This window comes from Amblyraja radiata, chromosome 19 (genome assembly GCF_010909765.2).
Source record: "Amblyraja radiata isolate CabotCenter1 chromosome 19, sAmbRad1.1.pri, whole genome shotgun sequence".
NCBI lineage: Eukaryota > Metazoa > Chordata > Chondrichthyes > Rajiformes > Rajidae > Amblyraja > Amblyraja radiata.
The window spans coordinates 19,436,508-19,456,115 of NC_045974.1; the positions used below are offsets into that span (position 1 = coordinate 19,436,508).

The following is a 19,608-nucleotide window of genomic DNA, read 5'->3' on the forward strand; positions in this document are numbered from 1 at the left end:
CAGCGAAGAGGGTTATTAAAAATTACAGCATATGATGATCTCTGTAACAGTTCTAGCGTGGAGGAAGGGGACAAGGTGGGAGCGTGGTGAAAGAAGTTGCTTAACATTTGATAATCCAATGTTCGTACCGCTGGGACGGGTTGTAGGCTACCCGCGCTGAATGTTCATGAATGGTGCTGTTCACCCAATCTGCGTGTGGCTTCACTCTGGCAATGGAGGAGGCCCGGGGGAGAAGTTCAGTGTGAGAATGGGAATGGGTTGAAATGGAAATGGAATGATAATGCTGGATTTAATGAAAATGTAACAACAGTTAATTTGAAGGTAGAGATGATTCACTGACAATGCGCACTCCAATGATGATCCCGACCCCGGGGATTTTGGTTTCCAGCATTCCCAGCGAGAGGCAACTTGCGTTTGGAAGTTGCGCCGCATCAGCAGGTTCTGGGGTTTAGTGCCGGGGCCGCGCCTCGTTGGCGAGATCCGCGCTTTCTGTTCAAAGGCGGTGATTCTGTGCGGATCTGCCCGCGGCCGCTGCAGCAGCGGAGGGAGGGAGGGAGGGGCCGGTAGGTTCGGGAGGCGGCGACTGGAGCCGCTATTCACGGCGTAGTCGGCCGCTCCCCGCGGCGGGGCGGGGGGGGGGGGGGGGGGGGGGGGGGACTCACACCGACAAGCACCGGGTACTCGCAGGCAACGACCCTCCGACGGGCGAGAGTGAGAGAGACTCCCGGAGCAAGGACCGACACTCCAGGAGGAGCGGCGGAGAGGTCCGTCCACAAGGTGAGGGGGAAGGAAAGGGTGGGGGGCGGAGAGGGCAGGGTGGGGAAGAGTGGAGTGTGGGGGAGCTGAGGAGGGAAGGATGGTGACTGAGAGGGGGAGGGATGGGGAGAAGAGCGGCTGATAGGGGAACTCTGCTTCGCTGCCAACAGCACCCTGTTTGCCCGATTTGTGGCACAGTGTCGCAGTCAATGGGGTAAGGGACAACCCCCCACCACCACCTCCCCGAGGGAAGGTCAGTAGGTAGAGTGGGGGGAATGGGGAGGAGAGGGGATGGAAGGCGCGAACAGTGGGAGGGGGGGAGGTTGGGAGGAGAGAAAATGAGGGAGGGTGGAAAAAGAGATGGGGAGGGGAGGAGTGTGGAATGGGAAGAAGAAGGGAGGGTAGAAGAGAAGGAGAGAGAGTTGGAAGATGGAGGGGGAAAGAGGCTAATGGGAATGGGGGAAGAGAGAGAAAAGGGGAGAGAGAGAAAAGGGGAGAGAGAGGGAGGGAGGAGGGGAAGAGGGGAGAGGGCAGAGGAGAAGGAAAGGGGAAGGGGAGAGAACAGGGGATGGAATGGGAGGGTGTGAGTGGGGATGGGGAGCAGAAGTGTGGGGGAGTTTCATAGTGGTACAACTTCAGCTCAACTTGTCCATGCCCCGACAAGGTGCCCATTTTGAACATCTGTCCACGTTTGGCCCACATCCCTCTAAACCTTTCCTTTCCATGTACCTGCTGTCCAAATGTATTTTAAATGTTGTGTGTGGGGTGGGGGAGGTAGCAGCCAGAGGACACTGTACACATCGATGCCGGTGACATAGATTGGGGGGGGGAAAGGATGTGGTTGGGCAGAGTGAATATAGGGAGTCAGGCAGAAGGTTAAAGGGCAGGACCTCAGTGGTTGTAACTCCATTCTCAGGCGTCAGGGCAACATCTACCATCATGTAACAATGCCCATCATTTCTTCCTCAGAAAACGGAATCACATTGGTGATGCCAGATTTCCCATGCACACAGACAGGCTGACTATCCCTGATCACCCTTTGTCTGGTCAAATGTGCAAAATCCTATCCCTTGGAAATTCTCTAACAAGTTCCCCACCATTTATTTAAGGCGCACTGGTGTGTGCCTTATTCCTGCCTCTCTTAAACAAAGGAACAACATTAGGCTTGCACCTCCAGGGTCTCAAGGTGACAGAGATTGTGCTTGTATACATCTGCCAGGATTCCTTGGATTCTGAGATTGTTCCACAGGTTGGAATGTAACAAGTGTAATCCAAGGCTTGGGCAGAGTGGATGTGGAGAGTTTAAGAAGGAACTGCAGATGCTGGAAAATTGAAGGTAGACAAAAGTGCTGGAGAAACTCAGCGGGTGCAGCAGCATCCATGGAGCGAAGGAAATAGGCAACGCTTCGGGCCGAAACCCTTCTTCAGTTTCGGCCCGAAACATTGCCTATTTCCTTCGCTCCATAGATGCTGCTGCACCCGCTGAGTTTCTCCAGCACGTTTGTCTACCGTGGATGTGGAGAGGACGTTCCTTTAGGAAGGAGATGAGAAGGAATTTATTTAGTCAAAGGGTGGTGAAACTGTGGAATTATTTGACACAGAAGGTTGTGGTGACCGTCAATGGATATTTTTAAAGCAGAGATAGATGGATTCTTGATTAGTACGGGTGTCGGGGGTTATGGGAAGAAGGCTGGAGAATGAGGTTAGGAGGGAGAGATAGATCAGCCATGATTGAATGGCGGAGTAGACTTGATGGGCCGAATGGCCTAATTCTGCTCCTTTATGACCTTATTTAAGAAAAAATTATCATGATATCGGCAAAGGAGAAAATGCCAGAATCTATCAGATTCTTCTTTAGACTCTGTCCCAGTAGCATGAAGAAGGGGCTCAACCTGAAACGTCACCCATTCCTTCTCTCCAGAGATGCTGCCCATCCTGCAGTTACTCCAGCATTTTGTGTCTATCTTCTATGTTCCGTGTCCCGGCGGGCCGGGGACTTGCTAGCGCCCGCCGGGGGCTCCAACATCAAGACCCGGAGCAGGGCCTTACATCGCCCGGTGCGGCTTTAAATGGCCGCGGACTTGCTAACACCTGCCGGGGGCTTTGACTTTGACATCAGGAGAAGAATGGAGAGTAGGGGAGAGATAAGACTTTGCCTTCCATCACAGTGAGGAGGAGATTCACTGTGATGGATGTTTGTGTAAATTGTGTTGGTGTGTGTCTTGGTTCTTTTCTTGTATGACTGCAGAAACCAAATTTCGTTTGAACCTCATGTGAGGTTCATATGACAAATAAATGATATTGTATTATATTGTATTGTATGGAAAGTTAATTTGCAGGTTTGGCAAAGAATTGGGTAACAGGACTATGTTAGTCGGTGTTGCCAGAGGATTGGAGTGCAATGTCAAACGATGATTATGTTGGGCCCTGCTATACTGTGGACATGTATGACCTTCTGCTGAAAGAAGGATGTACTTGTAATTCACCGAGTGCAGCAGGCTGTTCCTGGGATGGGAGATTGGTCCTGTGTGGAATGATTAAGTGGTTGGTCGGCTCCAACTCTGGAGGTTTAAAGAATGAGAGATGGTTCTTGTAGCATTTGTGAGTCTCATGTGCTTGACAATTTAGATGCAGGGGTGGGGTCATGTTTTGACGGCTGGGATGTTGAGAACCAGAGGTCAGCGACTCGGAGGAAGTAGTCAACCGTTCATGATGGAGGTGAGAAGAAACATTTTCACCCAGATGGTTGTTAATCTTTGGAATTATCTATCCAAGATGGTTTTGGAAAGTCAAAAGAAATGTACATTGTTGTTTTGAATAGTTAAGGAATCGAGGGTTGATGCAGCAAAGTAGACCTAAGGTGAAAGGTCAGCCATGGTCTAATGAAAGATGGCGGGCATGAAGGGCTGAATGGCCTCCTTTTCTTCTCGTGTCCCCTGATCCCGATTCAAACTCTGGTAGTGAGGTTGGTGTCACTCTGTGTTGGTGTTGCTGAGGGGGTGTCAATAGCACCACAGTTGCCAACCTCCATATAGACTCGCAAGCTGCAAAAACAGCCTTCTGGCCCAGTTCACCGATGTTGTCCAAGATGCTCTATTCAAGCTAGTCCCATTTGCCCATGTCTAGCCCACAGATGACAGACAGTTGTAGACGACTACAAACATGAATATTTCGTCAAAAATGGAGGATAAACTAAATATTAGTCACATTAGGAGAGGAAAAGCAGGAGACCATTGGCCAAAATAACTTTTGCACATCGTGATAAAATGGTGACATACCAAACGCTCATCCAGTCCTGAAGAGCGATCTAGCCCGTCTTACTCTGTCTCCTTAGCTCATCCCAGTCTATCCACTCTTTTGCCTCCCCCCCACCCCCACCCACCCCCCCCCCCCCCCCACCCAACCCCCCCCCCCCCCCCACCCCCAGTCCGTCCCACTCTCTGCTTCCCCCCCCCCCAGTCCGTCCTACTCTCTGCCCCCCACAGCCTGTGCCACTCTGCTTCATTCCTCCCCACAACCCCATCCCACTCTCTGCCCTCCCCCCACAGCCCCGCCCCATTCTGCTCCCACCCACCACAGCCTGCCCCACTCTCTGCCTCGTAACCCCTCTCCACCACGGTCCTGTTAATTCCCACTCCCTCCCGTCCCCCTCCCAATCCCCACCGCGCTGCAAATTCCTTCCTCTCAGATATTTGTGCAGCTAGCTCCCTTTTGAATGCTGCATTTGAACCTGTCCTCAGTACCTGCTGATCATACATTGCAGACTCCACCACTTGCCACATACAATCTGCACATGACACTTCTGCACAAAATATTTCTTCTTGTCATATTAGCAGAACATGAGCAGGGACAACAAGTATTGATTCGATTTGGTTGTTACTTGATTTTTTTTTCAAATGGATTTTAAAATGCATTTGATAAAATGTCACGTAACGGGTAATGCCTTTTAAGAGGCATTTGAACAGACATATGGATAGGACAGGTTTAAAGAGATATGGCCCAAATGCAGGCAAATAGGACCAGCCCAGAATGCCAATTTGGTCAGCAGACAAGGTGGGCCGAAGGGCCTGTTTCCCTGGTGTCCCATGACTCTAACAATCATTTGGAAAAAGCTTTGTGAAGATAGACACAAAAAGCTGGAGTAACTCAGCAGGTCAGGCAGCATCTCTGGGGGAAAAAGGAAGAGGTGACGTTTTGGGTCGAGACTCTTCTTCAGTGGGAGTCGGGGTAAAAGCTTTTCCATCTTTCATCTCCCCAAAAACTCCCGCCCCCACCCTGCGACCAGTCTGAGGAAGGATCTCATCCTGAAATGTCACCGATCCATGTTTTCCAGACAGCGGGTCAGTGACACAGCGGTAGAGTTGCTGCCGTGCTGCCTTTTACTGCGCCTGAGAACTGGGTTTGATTCTGACCACGGGTGCTGCCTGTGCGGAGTTTGCACGTTCTCCCCCTGGCCGTGCGGGTGCTCTGGTTTCCTCACACATTCCAAAAATGTATCGTTTTTGTAGGTTAATTGTCTTCTGTAAGTTGTCAATTGCCCCTGGTATGTGAGATAGTGCTAGTGTACAGGGTGATCGCTGGTCAACACTGACTCAGTGAGCCGAAGGGCCTGTTTCCATGCTGTTCCTCTAAAGATGCTATCTAATCTGCTGAGTTACTCCAGTACTTTGTGTCCTTTGGACAAGTAGTGATCGGCTGTTTTTTCGACTTGTCCATCTTCCTCTTCCTCCCCCATGGTCATAATCCTCCCCTTTTTTTTAAAAAGTCGGCAATCAACTCTTTCTGACATTAGGGCAAGATCATTATTCTTGCACAATAACACAAGGTTATTGGTCCTGTACTCCATCTCATGATTGTTGTGGGTCAACAGTGGTATCATCGGTGAACTTCGGTAAAGATCGAGTTGGCTCAATACGTGGCCACCGAGTCATTATCATTCTTTCTCAGCACTTCGTTGTGGTCAATGTTAAGTCACTGCTGGTATTCATTGAAACAAGTCATTTTTCTCTGGCTCTGGAAATGAAAGTGGTCAGGATGGTTTGAACGCCTGTCCCTGGAGCTGTGAGTCTGCAGCCGTGCCACTCTGCCCGCCTCAATCTGGAATGCACAGTGGGTGGTGAATGTTAGTTGCAAAGGGACTGTCAGAAGACAAAGTGAAAGCTAATTAAGTTGGGGATTTACGGAAGGGGGAAAAGCCCGTGGGTGTGACTAATTGGGCAACACTTTAACACCACTTTCATGGGTCGTGGAGTACAGCCTGCTCCATGCAAGAGCGGATGATTTTGGCTGTAAGTATTACATTTGCCTTCCACTCATGCTACTTGTTACGTTCAGCCACTTGCATGGATGGAAGGACCTCACATCTATTTGTGTGAATTTGGCATTTGAGTGCTTGAGTGGGAGTGTGTGACACCGTGCAGTAATTATATTTCACACAACCATCAAAAGCAAAAAAAAAAAAATCAAATGAAGCAACTGGCAGCAATTCAAGTTTATGCAATTTGGAGCAATGTGAAAGAGAGGATGTGCATAATGTCTGTCCTAGAGTATCCTGGTGAAAGCATTCTCTTGAACACAAATTAATATTTTAAAAGCTGCCCTGATCATTTTTGATCATTTGAACCATGATTGAGAAAATGTCAGTGTGCATTAAGATTGGGGCTGCAGCAAAACTAAAAATGGATGGGAGGGGGTTTGGGGAAAAGTAATACATTTTTAAACAAAGTTGCGAGTAAAGCAAATGAATGTGTCGGTCAAAAAGGTTTCAAAAAAAGAAATTAAAAAGTAAACATTGTAAATTACTGTCAGTATCTACAAAATAATTTCTAACGAGTTAACCAGAGCAGTAAAAAGGTTTCATCTATAGGTGTAGACTATGACCCCATGATGAAGTTACACAGACGAGCAATGGTTATGTTTTAGTTTTGTGATGTGACATTTCAAACAGATGGATGAAATAGGAAAGCAGAGTCAGCATTGGAGAGGGTGTGGGCAGTCAAGAGGAATAATTGTTTACAAGGCCAGACTTGATGTAAATAAAAATCCAAGTCAGCAGCGAGATTGCATCCAGGCGCCTCGTCCTCTCCCGCTGAATGATGCTGATCTGACACGCAGTCCCTGCTCCCAAAATAACACAAACAAACTGATTAAAGAGCTCCGTGGGTCAAGCAGCATCTGTGGAGGGAAAGGGATGATCAATGTTTTGCGTTGAGTCCCTGCTTCAGGGCCGAGTGTGTAGAGGGAGATAGCCGGGACATAGAGCTGAGAGGGAGGGGTGCGACCGAGGGTGAAAGGTAAAACCGGGTGAGGGAGGGATGATAAGCAGATGGGACCAGGTGGGGGAGAGCGGAGGGAAATCAATGAGGATGAGCACCTCATCTTCCACTTGGGGGAGTGATGGCAGATGGCATTTAATCCAGGTGAACGTTGTGTAATGTACTTTTGGAGGTGAAAGATCTGCCAATCAATCACTCCACAGTAGATGGCAGTGACCTCAGGAGCTTGATGTACAGAAAGATCTCGGGGTGCAAGTGAATAGCTCCCTGAAAGTGATGACATAGGTGGACAGGATAATGAAGAGGCATTTGGTATAATTGCTTTCCTAGGTCGAGGCATTGGGCACGAGTCATATTGCAACGGTCCAAAACCTTTTTTTTTTAAATTTTATTAGAAGCAATTGTACAAAGATAAAACATTCACCATCTAGAATTATACAATTATTGTACAGCTTCATTTTGAACCTTAACCTAAATTGAAAAAAATGGAAAACAGGAAACAAAGAGAAAGCATGAAAAGAAGAAAGGAAAAAGTGCAAGGAAGGAATAGAAAAGAATGAGAAAAAGTCCCCTGAGCTACCAAAGCAGTGCAGCAGAGAGAAAGAGGAATAAGAAAAGATGGAGATATACCAAAACATTGATTGGACTGCATTTGGAGCATTGCCTTGCTCAAGGATCAGGTAGAATGATTTAAAAGATTTGTAATTTTAGACTGAGGATTAGGGATATTTTTGAAATCAAACAATAAGCCTAGTTTACAGAATGGTTGATCATTTATTGTCTATTTGTTTATTTGTTGGTGCGTTTAATGTGCCTGGGGAGCTGCAGCAAGTAAGAAGTCAATTGTCTGGTTCAGCCCCAGTGCACATGACAAATAAATGCTCTTGATTATGGAAAAATAAAATTGTACGAGAAATAGACAAAAGGCAAGTAAACCACCGTGTTTAAGAAGGAACTGCAGATGCTGGAAAATCGAAGGTACACAAAAAAGCTGTAGAAACTCAGCGGGTGCAGAAGCATCTATGGAGCAAAGGAAATAGGCAACGTTTTGGGCCGAAACCCTTCTTCAGACTGATGGGGGGTGGCGGGGAGGAGAAAGGAAAAAGGAGGAGGGGGAGCCCAAGGGCTGAGGGATGGGAGGAGATAGCCCGAGGGCTGAGGAAGGGGAGGAGACAGCAAGGGCTAACAAAATTGGGAGAATTCAATGTTCATGCCCGCAAGTAAACCACCTATTGGACAGGAACTGGAAAGAGGAATGAATTATAACGGCGAGAAATGTTGGGATATTCAGCAGTTTTATTTTTTATCTTTTTCCAAGAAGGTATAAATGTATCAGGCAAAACGAAGATCGGTAAACAGAGTGCTTAAAGATCATAGCATTAGAATTGTCATCATGTCTCTATGAAAACAATTGTGTTTGAGAAATGTGTAGGGAGGAACTGCAGATGCTGGTTTACACCAAAGATAGACCAAAATGCTGAGAGAAACTCAGCGGGACAGGCAGCATCTCTGGATAGAAGGACTGCTGCCTGTCCCACTGAGTTACTCCAGCATTTTGTGTCTGAGAAATGGTGGGTGAGGATAGATCAAGAGGAGTAGATACAACACTGAACCTTTGTCCACAGAGTCTCTTGATTTTCAAGTGGAATGCCTGGTTAGAAGATTGGGTAATGGCCTGCAACAGGCAGTCGGAGTAAATGGGTCGTTTTCGGCGTTGGCGAGCTGTTAGTAGTGTCAGCGCCGTGCCTCAGCTGTTCACTGACGTGAATAGACCAAGTTGCTCCTTTCATCCACTGTAAGTTTGTTCATGGTACCAAGGTGGGTGGAGAGAGAACAAGTCATGTGGAGGATGCAGAGTCAGATAGAGTGGGCTTGATGATGGCAGATGGAGAATGATGTGGGAAAGACATCAATCGGCTCTCAAGTGCTGAGAAATGATTAAATGTGGCATCTGCGATTGAGTGCTTCGACACAACATGCAGAGTAAACATCGTGGCAGCAAGGATGCTGGGATGGGGCAGCTGACATGTACAGATCTATGGTGGCCATTCCTGCAGGAGTGTTTGCAGCTTGCACTTTGTATCAGGGAGGTCCGTGCATTCCTTGGAAGTCAATGGACTCACCAGATTCACTCTTTAGTCAGAGGGTGGTGAATCTGTAGAATTATTTGCCACAGAGGGCTGTGGAGGCCACGTCAGTGGATAATTTTAAGGCAGAGATAGATAGATTCTTGATTAGTACAGGCGTCAGAGGTTATGGGGTTAGGAGGGAGAGATAGATCAGCCAGGATTGAATGGCGGAGTAGACTTGATGGGCCGAACAACCTAATTCTACTTCTATTCCTTATGACGTTATGATTCATGTAAACACTCGGTCACTCAGGCAGCAGCTGAGGAAGAAGAGTTAGTATTTCAATTCAATTACTTCAGTGAAAAAATCTGAAAAGCATGATTTAAGTTATAGAGTCCGTACATAGTATGTTGTTAGTTTACACCTCTGATTACGAGACTGGTCACAGGTTACTTAACCACTGTGCACCACACTACCTAAAGGTCTATTTAATCTGAAACTAAATCCAGAATTGTGCAAGCACTTACTTATTGTTCTGAATAAAACATTCATTTATTTTGTTTCTTTTGTTTTTCAGAAAATGACAATGATAAAAAAGTATAAAAAGGATTCCGAAGACTGTCTGACAATTTGCTTGAAGTATTTGCTGTTTGTTTTCAACATCATCTTCTGGGTAAGTGAGATGCCGTTAGTGTCAGTGGACAGTGAGAGATGGTTCTCAGCCACCCCGGGGTCAGGCTGAACACAAAATGAGATTAACGTATGTAAATTCCTGAGAGGTCAGAGAGAAATGCAGCACCGAAACAGGCCCTTCGGCCCGCGGAGTCTGCACAGACCATCACCCATCCATTTTTTTAATACTAGCCCTACCATTAGCCATCTGCCCAGATTCCAAAACTTATATACACAAGAGGGGGTGATTAATGACAGCCAATTAAACTGGCAATCTGCATGATTTGGGAGGAAACTGGAGCAGCCATGACAAGGCCATGCAGTCACAGGGAGAATGTACAAACTTTCCGCGTTCGGCACCCGAGGGTGCCATTGAACCTGGGTTGCTGTTGGTCTGTTGTGAGGCAGCAGCTCCACCCGCTGCATCGCTGTGATGCATGGCAAGGTCGGTGTTGGGAGAATCTCGTGGGGACATTGTTGCAAGATCAGGGAGCGATCATTCACAACTGCGATGTGATGGAACTTCCTGCAGAGGGCGACGAGCCACTGAAATTAGACACAAAATGCTGGATGCAAAGGGCCTGTCCCACTGATGCGACTTTACAGCGACTGTCTTCGACCTTCAAGCTCGAGGGCACTCGCCTGAAAACACACACACACACACACACACACACACACACACACACACACACACACACACACACACACACACACACACACACACACACACACACACACACACGCACGCACACAGCCAGTGAAAGCAGGGGGGGCGCTGTCTGAAATTCACACCCGCAATCAAGAGGAAGGTAAAAGACAGCAGCACAGCAGGTCCTTTAGAGAGTGGGGTAGGGAGAGAGGTGAAGAGAAGTTGGGAGAAGGGGGGGGGGGGGGGGGAAGAAGGAGTGGAGACACATTTAAGAAGCCAGACAACTTTTAATAAAGTTTAGCGGGCATTTAACATTACCGGTCGGTTTTCCTTGGTCCTGAAAACTCCAGTGAGCAAATTAAAATGCCCGGTCAGCGAAGGAGATTGTCTACGACTGCCTGTAACTACATGGCGACACCACTCCACTGCAATACGAGTTCAAAAGGCCCATGCTGACCAATTTTAACTTGCGGAAAAATTTTCAACATGTTGAGAAAATTTCCGCGACCCAGCTGAGGCCGCGAGTATGCGGGAACTTCCCTCGAGCATGAAGGAAAGTTCCAGTGACCTCATAGGACCTCCAAGGACCACGTGTCGACCATGCTGCGAGTTTGAGTCGAGGGCAAACTCTTCTAACCTCGCAGATTAGGTCGCCGCAGTGGGACAGCACCTTAACTCAGTGGGTCAAGCAGCATCTCTGTAGAAAAGGAATAGGTGATGTTTTGGGTCGAGACCCTTCTTCAGAGTCTGAAATTCAGAGCCTGGTTTACAGGTGTGAACATTGGGGGGGGGAGGAGATATTTTTACACAACCAGCCCCTCCGGCCGCTCGTTCCATGGACCCACCACCCTGTGTGAAAACATTTCCCTTCCCATCCTCCTTAAATCTTTCACCTCCCACATTAAACTATGCCCTCTAGTTTTAGACTCTCCTATGCTGGGAAATAAGACTGTCGCCATCAACCTTACCTACACCCCTTGCGATTTTATAGACATCGATAATGTTAACCTCCTGCACACCTGGGTAAAGAACCCCGGCCTATCCAGTCTCCCCTTATAAATTGATCTTGTCAGACCCGACATCGTCCCAGTGAATGTTATCTGCATCCACTCTAGATTATTGACATCCTCCCTCTGGGATGCTGACCAGAACACGGCTCAGCACTCCAGGTGTGGTCTCGCTGTCTTCCACAGCAGTTGGATGTTATCCCAACTCCTTGACCCAATGCCCCCTCTGATGAAGACAAGTTGCCATACATTGCCATCACCATCTTGGTCACCTGTGTCGTCATTTTCTGGGAACTATGTACCTGTACCCCTTGGTCTCTTTTCCACAACCATTACAGTCTGAGGAAGGGTCTCGACCTAACACGTCACCCATTCCTGCTCTCCAGAGATACTGCCTGTCCCGCTGAGTTACTCCAGCATTTTGGTGTAAACCAGCATCTGCAGTTCCTTCCTACACTCCCCTGATAGAACTGTGCAAGGAGTGGTAGAGGCGGGTACAATGAGGCGGGTACAATTAGACATTAGAAACTTGCTTGAACAGCAGAGTGTGGAATTGGTGACCCAGTGGTGCCTCGGGTACCCTGACACATTTATTTGGCTCCAGCTGCAATATTCCATAGGTTTTACTTTCATAACTGAAATATTTCATCTTTATGGCAGAGCTCTTGTGTTTTCGCGTGCCGTGTGAGTTGAGTGATTCTCTTGTGCCTGGTGTTTGAACAGCTGGCAGGGGCAGGGGTGCTTCTCATTGGGATTTGGACGCTGAACGAGAAGAGAGAGTACCTGAGCCTGCTGCCTTCCAGCACGTTTGCCGTCTCTGCCTGTATCCTCGTCTTCGCTGGATGCCTTGTCATCGTCACCGGATTCCTCGGCTGCTGTGCGGTCGTTCGGGAGCAGAAGTCTGCTCTCCTAGCAGTAAGTATTTTACATGAGAACAGCTTGTGATAAATTCTGTTGGAAGGGACTGCAGATGCTGGTGAAACACCGAAGATAGGCGCAAATTGCTGGAGAACCTCAGCGGGACCTTCTCTCCAGAGCTGCTGCCTGTCCCGCTGAGTTGTTCCAGCATTTTGTGTTTAGTGATAAATTCTGCTGTCTGAGGATCGCTGACATTAAACCCGGGTGCACCTATGCAAAACAGTTCATCAACGTTGCAGTTACAGAGAATGGCCTGGGGGTTTACTCGGCCATTGGGCAAGGACCCGCATAGTGGGCTGTCATGGAAGGGAAGGCACATGGAATCCAAGGCGAGCTGCCCGATTAGCTCCACAGTCATCTTGGTGATGGGAGAACCCGGGTAATGGTGGACGGATGCCTCTCTATATGTCTGAGCCAGTGGCGTACCTCCGAGCTCGGTGCAGCGACCCTTGTTTATGATTATATGCCAACAAATAGCAAGTGAAGGTAGGATGCGTGATTGGGGAGGGCACGGTGGTTGTGGGTGTCCCACTTCACCAGGTCTGTATGTTCTTCATAGCCTAGACATCCTTCTTTCACAATCATGTGCTCATGGCTCCATGTGGTAAATTATGAAAATGTTGAGGGTCAGCCAGAAATGTGTGTGTGTGTTTTCACTTCAGGGCGTGGGTCGGATTGTCCAGGGCAGTGTTTGCTACCCGACAGAATGACCCTTGAGAAGCAGCCACTGAGCAAACTATGGGCACCGTTGTCTTCCTCCTGGTTTATACGTTTATTCGTGGTTTACATCGGGGACAGTTTCTATCCACCTGCTATCAGGCAACTGAATCATCCTACCACAACTAGAGAGCAGTCCTGAATGACTATCTACCTCATTCCGGAGAAAACCCACGCAGGTCACGGCGAGAACGTACAAGCTTCATACAGACAGCGCCCGTAGTCAGGATTGAACCCGGGTCTCTGGGTTATTAGTGCAGCAACTCTGCGCCAGCTCCTCAGCCACACATTCAGATCCCTTATATCCCTGTTCCTGCCCGCACCAGCACAAGGTACTGGAAGCAAACCAGAGGTAACCACCCTAGAGGTCCTGCTGTTCAGCCTTCGTCCTAACTCTCTAAACTCACGTTGCAGAACCTCCCTCCTCTTCTTCCCGACGTCGTTTGTGCCGACATGCACAACCACCAGCGGCTGCTCCCCTTCCCCTTGAGAATGCCCAGCAATTGTTCCAAGACGTCTTGGACCTCGGCACCATGGAGGCAACAAACCATCCTCGAGTCTCGCCTGTTGCCACAGAATCTCCAGTCCGTACCTCTCACGATTGAGTCACACTTCCACATATGGAACGAGCCAGAGGAAGTAGTTGAGGTGGGGACTATAACAACATTTAAAAGACATTTGGACAAGTACATGGATAGGAAAGATTTATTGGGATATGGGCCAAACGTGGGAAGGGATGGGACCAGTGTAGATGCGGCTCTTTGTTCGACATAGGCAAATTGGGCCAAAGGGCCTGTTTCCGTGTTGTCGGATGCTGAGATGAATGATAAGATAAGTAATTAATCAAAATAAATCAATAATTTTGGAGGAATTCTATACGCAGGGTGGTGAAAATGTGGAAGTCGCGCTGTGTGAAGTGATTGCTGTAGAGAGCATTAATCAATGAAGGGGCCGGGGCATTTGGGAGATGAGAGGGGATTGGGGAGGAATCAGAATGGATCATTAGTATTGGAGTATTCACAGGACAACCACTTGGGTTAAATTGCCTGTGTGCTACAGTAAATGCTACCTGTGATTGGTCCATGGAGCAGACAGCTTGTAGCTACAGGCGGTCTGGCTCATCGTTCATAGTTGTAATTGTTTTCCTTTACTTTTCAGTACTTTTCTTCGCTCTTGCTAATCTTCCTGATTGAGTTGGTGGCGGGCGTGCTTGCTTGCATTTATTATCAAAGGGTGAGTTTAACTCCAATTTTAGAAATCAAATTGTGTTCAAGTTTCAGGATAGTGAACATAACGAACTAGAACGCCGGGACCCTCTGACCTGCCTTTGTGTACACTCAGCACACGGCTGGTCGCTCTGCTGTTTGGTATCGAGTTTGTAGAGGTAAAATGGCTCCTTGATAAAATGCTCAGAGCGTCAACCACCATTCCTTACTCTCCTCCCCCCCCGCCACCCCACCCCCCCCCCCCCCCCTCGTTCCTCACTCACTTCACTCACCCCTCGTTACTCACCTCCCTCACTCCACGTTCCTCACTCACCTCCCTCCCTCACCTGGGCCATTGCCCTTCATAGAAACATAGAAACATAGAAAATAGGTGCAGGAGTAGGCCATTCAATATGATCATGGCTGATCATCCAACTCAGTATCCCGTACCTGCCTTCTCTCCATACCCCCTGATCCCTTTAGCCACAAGGGCCACATCTAACTCCCTCTTAAATATAGCCAATGAACTGGCCTCAACTACCTTCTGTGGCAGAGAATTCCACAGATTCACCACTCTCTGTGTAAAACCTACCCGCCTGGCTGTGGTATTAAGCAGTGAACACGCTCCGACCCTCTTTGTTCTTTCCCCCCCGTTGCTCCTGTGCAGTTGAGCGGTGAGCTGACGCAGCACCTGAACAGGGCGATGCTGGAGCGTTATGGTGAGCCGGCCGAACACAGTGTCACCCGTTCCATCGACCGGCTCCAGCAACACGTACGTACGCACCCACCACACTGCAACACGCCCGGAGCGGGGCTCTGTTACATTTAGTCTTCTCGCTGGCACCTAACATGCTGGTAGTTGAGAAACACAAACCTTCATTGTGGGCAATGACGTATAATTTTGAGGAATGTTGCCCACAAAAAAAACCTCTGTTCCTATCTTTCTGAGTGTAAATGTCAATCTATTTTATTTGGTTAACTAGAGCAAGGTTTAAGATGCGGAGTGTTTTAAAGTTGCAGTTACTGATGTGTATGACAGAAGAAGAGGGCCATTCTTCATTGAGAAGAAGGGCCTCGACCCGAAACGTCACCCACTCCTTCTCTCCAGTGATGCTGCCTGTCCCGCAGAGTTACTCCAGCATTTTGTGTCTTTCTGAGAGGTCTCTGGGCCGGGTCCCCAGGCCACGTCATGGGATAAGTCTCTGGGTCAAAATAAAAAGCACCACACCGAGTTCCTGTTTATGCCGAATATCCCGTGTTGATGTCCTGGGGCAATGGTCTACTTGGATCACCCTGTACTGCCTCTCACATGCACTGACTGGAGCCAACACCCCTGTTCACATGATCCTCACCATCTAATGCATGGATCTCTCACGCACTTACTGGGGTAAACATACATGTTCACATGATCCCCCACTTCCCAATGCCAGGATCTGACAGAGCCATGATATCGCTGCAGTCATCTTTTGCAGCACTGTTTTAAGTGCCAAAAGCCTGACTGGAGACAGGAAAGGCTCTCTCTCCACCACACATTTTCTGCAGATGACTAACTATTTAAAAAAGCACGATGCCTTTTGTGTTTTTGGAAAACAATATTCAAGTTAATTCACCAGAAGATGACACTGCTCCAACACATAATGCTGGAGTAACTCAGCGGGCCAGGCGGTATCCCTGGAGAACATGGATAGGTGACACTTTGGGTCAGGACCCTTCTTCAGACTCTGACTCTGGTCTTCCTCCCTCTGCTGCAGTTCAAGTGTTGTGGCAGCAACAACGCAACTGACTGGCAGGACAGTGCCTACATCCTCTCACCGGCATCCGATAACAGGCTGGTGCCTGACAGCTGCTGCAAGACTGTGACGGAGGCCTGCGGGAGTAGAGACCACCCCTCCAACATCTACAAGGTGGAGGTAAGCAACGACTGGCCGGGGGGTGAAAACCCTATGCTGCTATTCATATAGAGTCATAGAGTGAAACAGTGTGGAAACAGGCCCTACGGCCCACACCGGCCTACATGTCCCAGTTACACTAGTCCCACCTGCTGGCGTTCGATCCATATCCCTCCAAACTTGTCCTATCCATGTACCTGTCTAACTGTTTGTTAAAGGTTGGGATAGTCCCAGCCTCAACTACCTCCTCTGGTGGCTTGTTCCGTACATCCACCACCCGTTCTGTGAAAAGGTTCCCCTCAGATTCCTATTAAATCTTTTCCCCTTCACCTTGAACCTATGTCCTCTGGTCCTCGATTCCCCCACTCTGGGGAAGGGATTGTGTGCATCTACCCGATATATTCCTCTCGTGATTTTATGTTTGTACATGGCATAAGCAATGGTCATCGTTTCTTCTCTTGTATTATATTGGAGTGCAGGAGGATGAGGTACGATCTCATTGAGGTGAACAAAATCTAGGTTATGGGAAAACAGTTCAGCAGTTTGATAACAGCGGGGAAGAAGCTGTTCTTAATCTGGTGGCACGTGCTTTCAAGCTTTTGTATATTTTGTCTTGCAGGCGAGGGGAGAAGGGGGAACAACTGGTCCTTGATTATATTGGCTGCTTTCTCAAAACAGCATGAAATGACCATCTTTGGAATGATGGTCGCTGAGAATGGTCTGAGGGTGAGGTGTCATTATCGTACTTCACCCTGACCATTGTTGGTGAGGAAGAGGGTGGGTGAGTGGAGTCTGCTGAGAGGAGGGTGGGTTGGCTGCTAATTGGAGGTGGTGGTGAAAATGGGTGTGAGAATGCAGAGGATGTGGAAGGAATCGGCAGTGAGAAGCTGGGTGCTTTAGTGTAGCCAAAACGACACCCACAGTGCTGGAGCAACTCAGCAGGCCTGGCAGCATCTCTGGAGGACATGGACAGGCAACGTTTCAGTCGAGATCCTTCTTCAGACCATGCTGATAGCCAGCAGCCTTGCTTTTCTGTTCTCATGCTAAGGCCAGCAGTCCAGAGTGATCGCACTAGTGGTCATTTAGGTCTAATGTGAATTTTTCTTTGTCATTTAAATTGGATGTTTTAAATATTTTCCTTGTGTAATGCTGTGGGTCGATGGATGTTTCAGATGTGTGACATCTTCAGGTGCTCCGTTTTCCTCCCACATTCCAAAGACATGCAAATGTTGTAGGTTAATTGGCTTCTGTAAATTGTCCCTAGTGTGTAGGATAGTGTTAGTGTACGGAGCGATCACTGGTTGGTGCGTACTCAGGGAGGTGAAGGGCCTGTTTCCACGCTGTATCTCGAAAGGCGGTAGCTACTCCAACAAGCACCAAGCCTTTGAGTTTGAAGGCATCGTGACATAAACACATTGGGAGGGTGGGAAGTGGCTGACGTCAAGCGAGGTTTTACCCGTGTCCTATGAGATCACCACTGTTGGTGTGCAGCAATGTGTGGCGGGATCTCTTCAGCATTACAGGACCTGATCATCATCCCTTCTCATCGCCGTGTCAGAATGTACAGCAGGGAAGTAATTTGAATATTTCTGGACTCGGTGAAATTCCAAGAAGTCAATGATCCATGCAGTGCTTTGAGAGTTTTGAACCTTTGCCTTTAGTGCTCGGTGTGCGTGCTATTGCATTTAATTCACGTCCACATCCCGTTTCATTCTTTCAACCACTTTCATGTTTTTAAGTATTGTTCAGGAGACCGGTAGAGCTGACACTCATTGTTCACCCACTTCCCCCGGCACGGAATGGGAGAATGATGTGGCCCACATAGGCAGTCCGAGGTCTCAACATCCACATGGGGCAAGGGCACCAGGCTACCAGGCCTGAAGGTGTTATGTCATCTAAAATACTTTTTATGACCTTCCGATTGTTTCATGGTTCTTGTTGTTACTAAAAGTAAGAGATTTATTGAATACCTGAATTTAAATTGCCACAGTGGAATTGGAATTCATGCCTCTGGGCTAATGGTCCAGAACTCTGCCCACCCACAGCCGTTGTCCACAACTTTACACCCAATCTCCAATTGTTTCTCCACTCTTGGGTCGATCCATGTCCTCTGCACACTGCAGCTCGATGGCTGAGGCTCACAACCTTGGTGCTGGACTGATGTCAGCTTCTGTTAGATCCGAAGATTAGACCCACTTCCCCCAGTAAGCTTGTGGGAGGCATTACAGTGTGTTGTTGTGCTGTGTCGTGCACTGACGCTGGTCTTGAGAATGAGACTCTCTCTCTGTTGTAGACTATTGTTTGGTCTCGGGGCTTGCATACCATCATGAAGTAGATATGACATGGAAATTCATTCCTGTGCACACCCAAACTTAAGGAGGTTGTTATGGAGTCATAGAGTGATACCACACAGAAACAAGCCGTTCAGCCCAGCGTGTCAATGCCTAACATTTTCCTTAAGCAAGCTAGTCTCACTTGCCTGTGCCTGCCCCATATCCCTCTGAACCTTTCCTATCCATGCACATGTCCAAGTGCCTTTCAAATGTCGTCATTGTTCCTGCCTCGACTACCTCATCCTTGTTCCATATACCCTGTGTTGAAAAAGTTGCCCTTCAGGTAACAGTTAAATCTTCTCCTCTCACCTTAAACCTATATTAGTTTTTGATACCCACCTTGGGGGAGAAAGACTGTGACTATTCACCTTATCTATGCCCCTCATGATTCTATACACTATTTGCAAGTATTCCTCAGTTCCTACTCTCCAGGGGTAAAAAAAAAAGTCCTACCCTATCCAGCCTCTCCTTACAACTTAAACCCTTCAGACTCAGTAACATCTTTGTAAATCTTCTTTGCACCCTTTCGAGTTTAAAAACATTCTTCCTGCAGCAGGACGAACAGGACTGCACACAGTAAACCACAGTACATCAAATGTGACCTTAAACAGCTGTGACATGATGTCCCAGTCTCCTGTGCTCAGTGCCCTGGCCAATGAGGCCAAGTCTGCAAACACCTTCCTCATCACCCCGTCCACCTGAACTGTAAGATGTCTCAACTCTTATCCTCACTATATCAGCCGACGAAGGCAACGAGCATGCCATTCACCTGTAATACCAACCTTTCTACCTGTGTTGCCATTTTCATTGAACCATATAGCTGCAACCTCCTCCTCCCACACCACCACCCAGGTCTCTCTGTTCTACAACACTCCCCAGGATCCTTCCATTTACTGTATATGTCCTTCCCTTGTGTGGAACAGCCCGCATTTATAATTATACTTGACCAGAGCCTCAAACTCTCATTCCCCAGGAGATGCCACCTAAACTTGCCACCTTTACCTGCAAACAGTCTCACCCAGTTGAACCTTGAAGTTCCAGTCCAATACCTCCAAACTTGATCTTGCCCCAGTTTAGGGCCTTAACTTGTAGGTCAATCAAGTTATGGAAACTTAGG

At 48.1% G+C, this 19,608-nt stretch overlaps 1 protein-coding gene across 1 annotated transcript in view; it reads left to right on the forward strand.

Moving 5' to 3' along the window:
* Positions 1-758: 758 nt before the first annotated feature.
* The window catches only part of LOC116984263, a 65,907-nt gene continuing 47,057 nt past the window's right edge, over positions 759-19,608 (forward strand). Inside the window, exons 1-6 of the mRNA XM_033038380.1 lie at positions 759-777; positions 9,679-9,774; positions 12,153-12,344; positions 14,223-14,297; positions 14,937-15,041; positions 16,021-16,179. Of these exons, the coding sequence (XP_032894271.1) occupies positions 9,682-9,774; positions 12,153-12,344; positions 14,223-14,297; positions 14,937-15,041; positions 16,021-16,179 (624 nt within the window). The 5' untranslated portion in view covers positions 759-777; positions 9,679-9,681. The remainder of the gene's footprint in view (positions 778-9,678; positions 9,775-12,152; positions 12,345-14,222; positions 14,298-14,936; positions 15,042-16,020; positions 16,180-19,608) is intronic.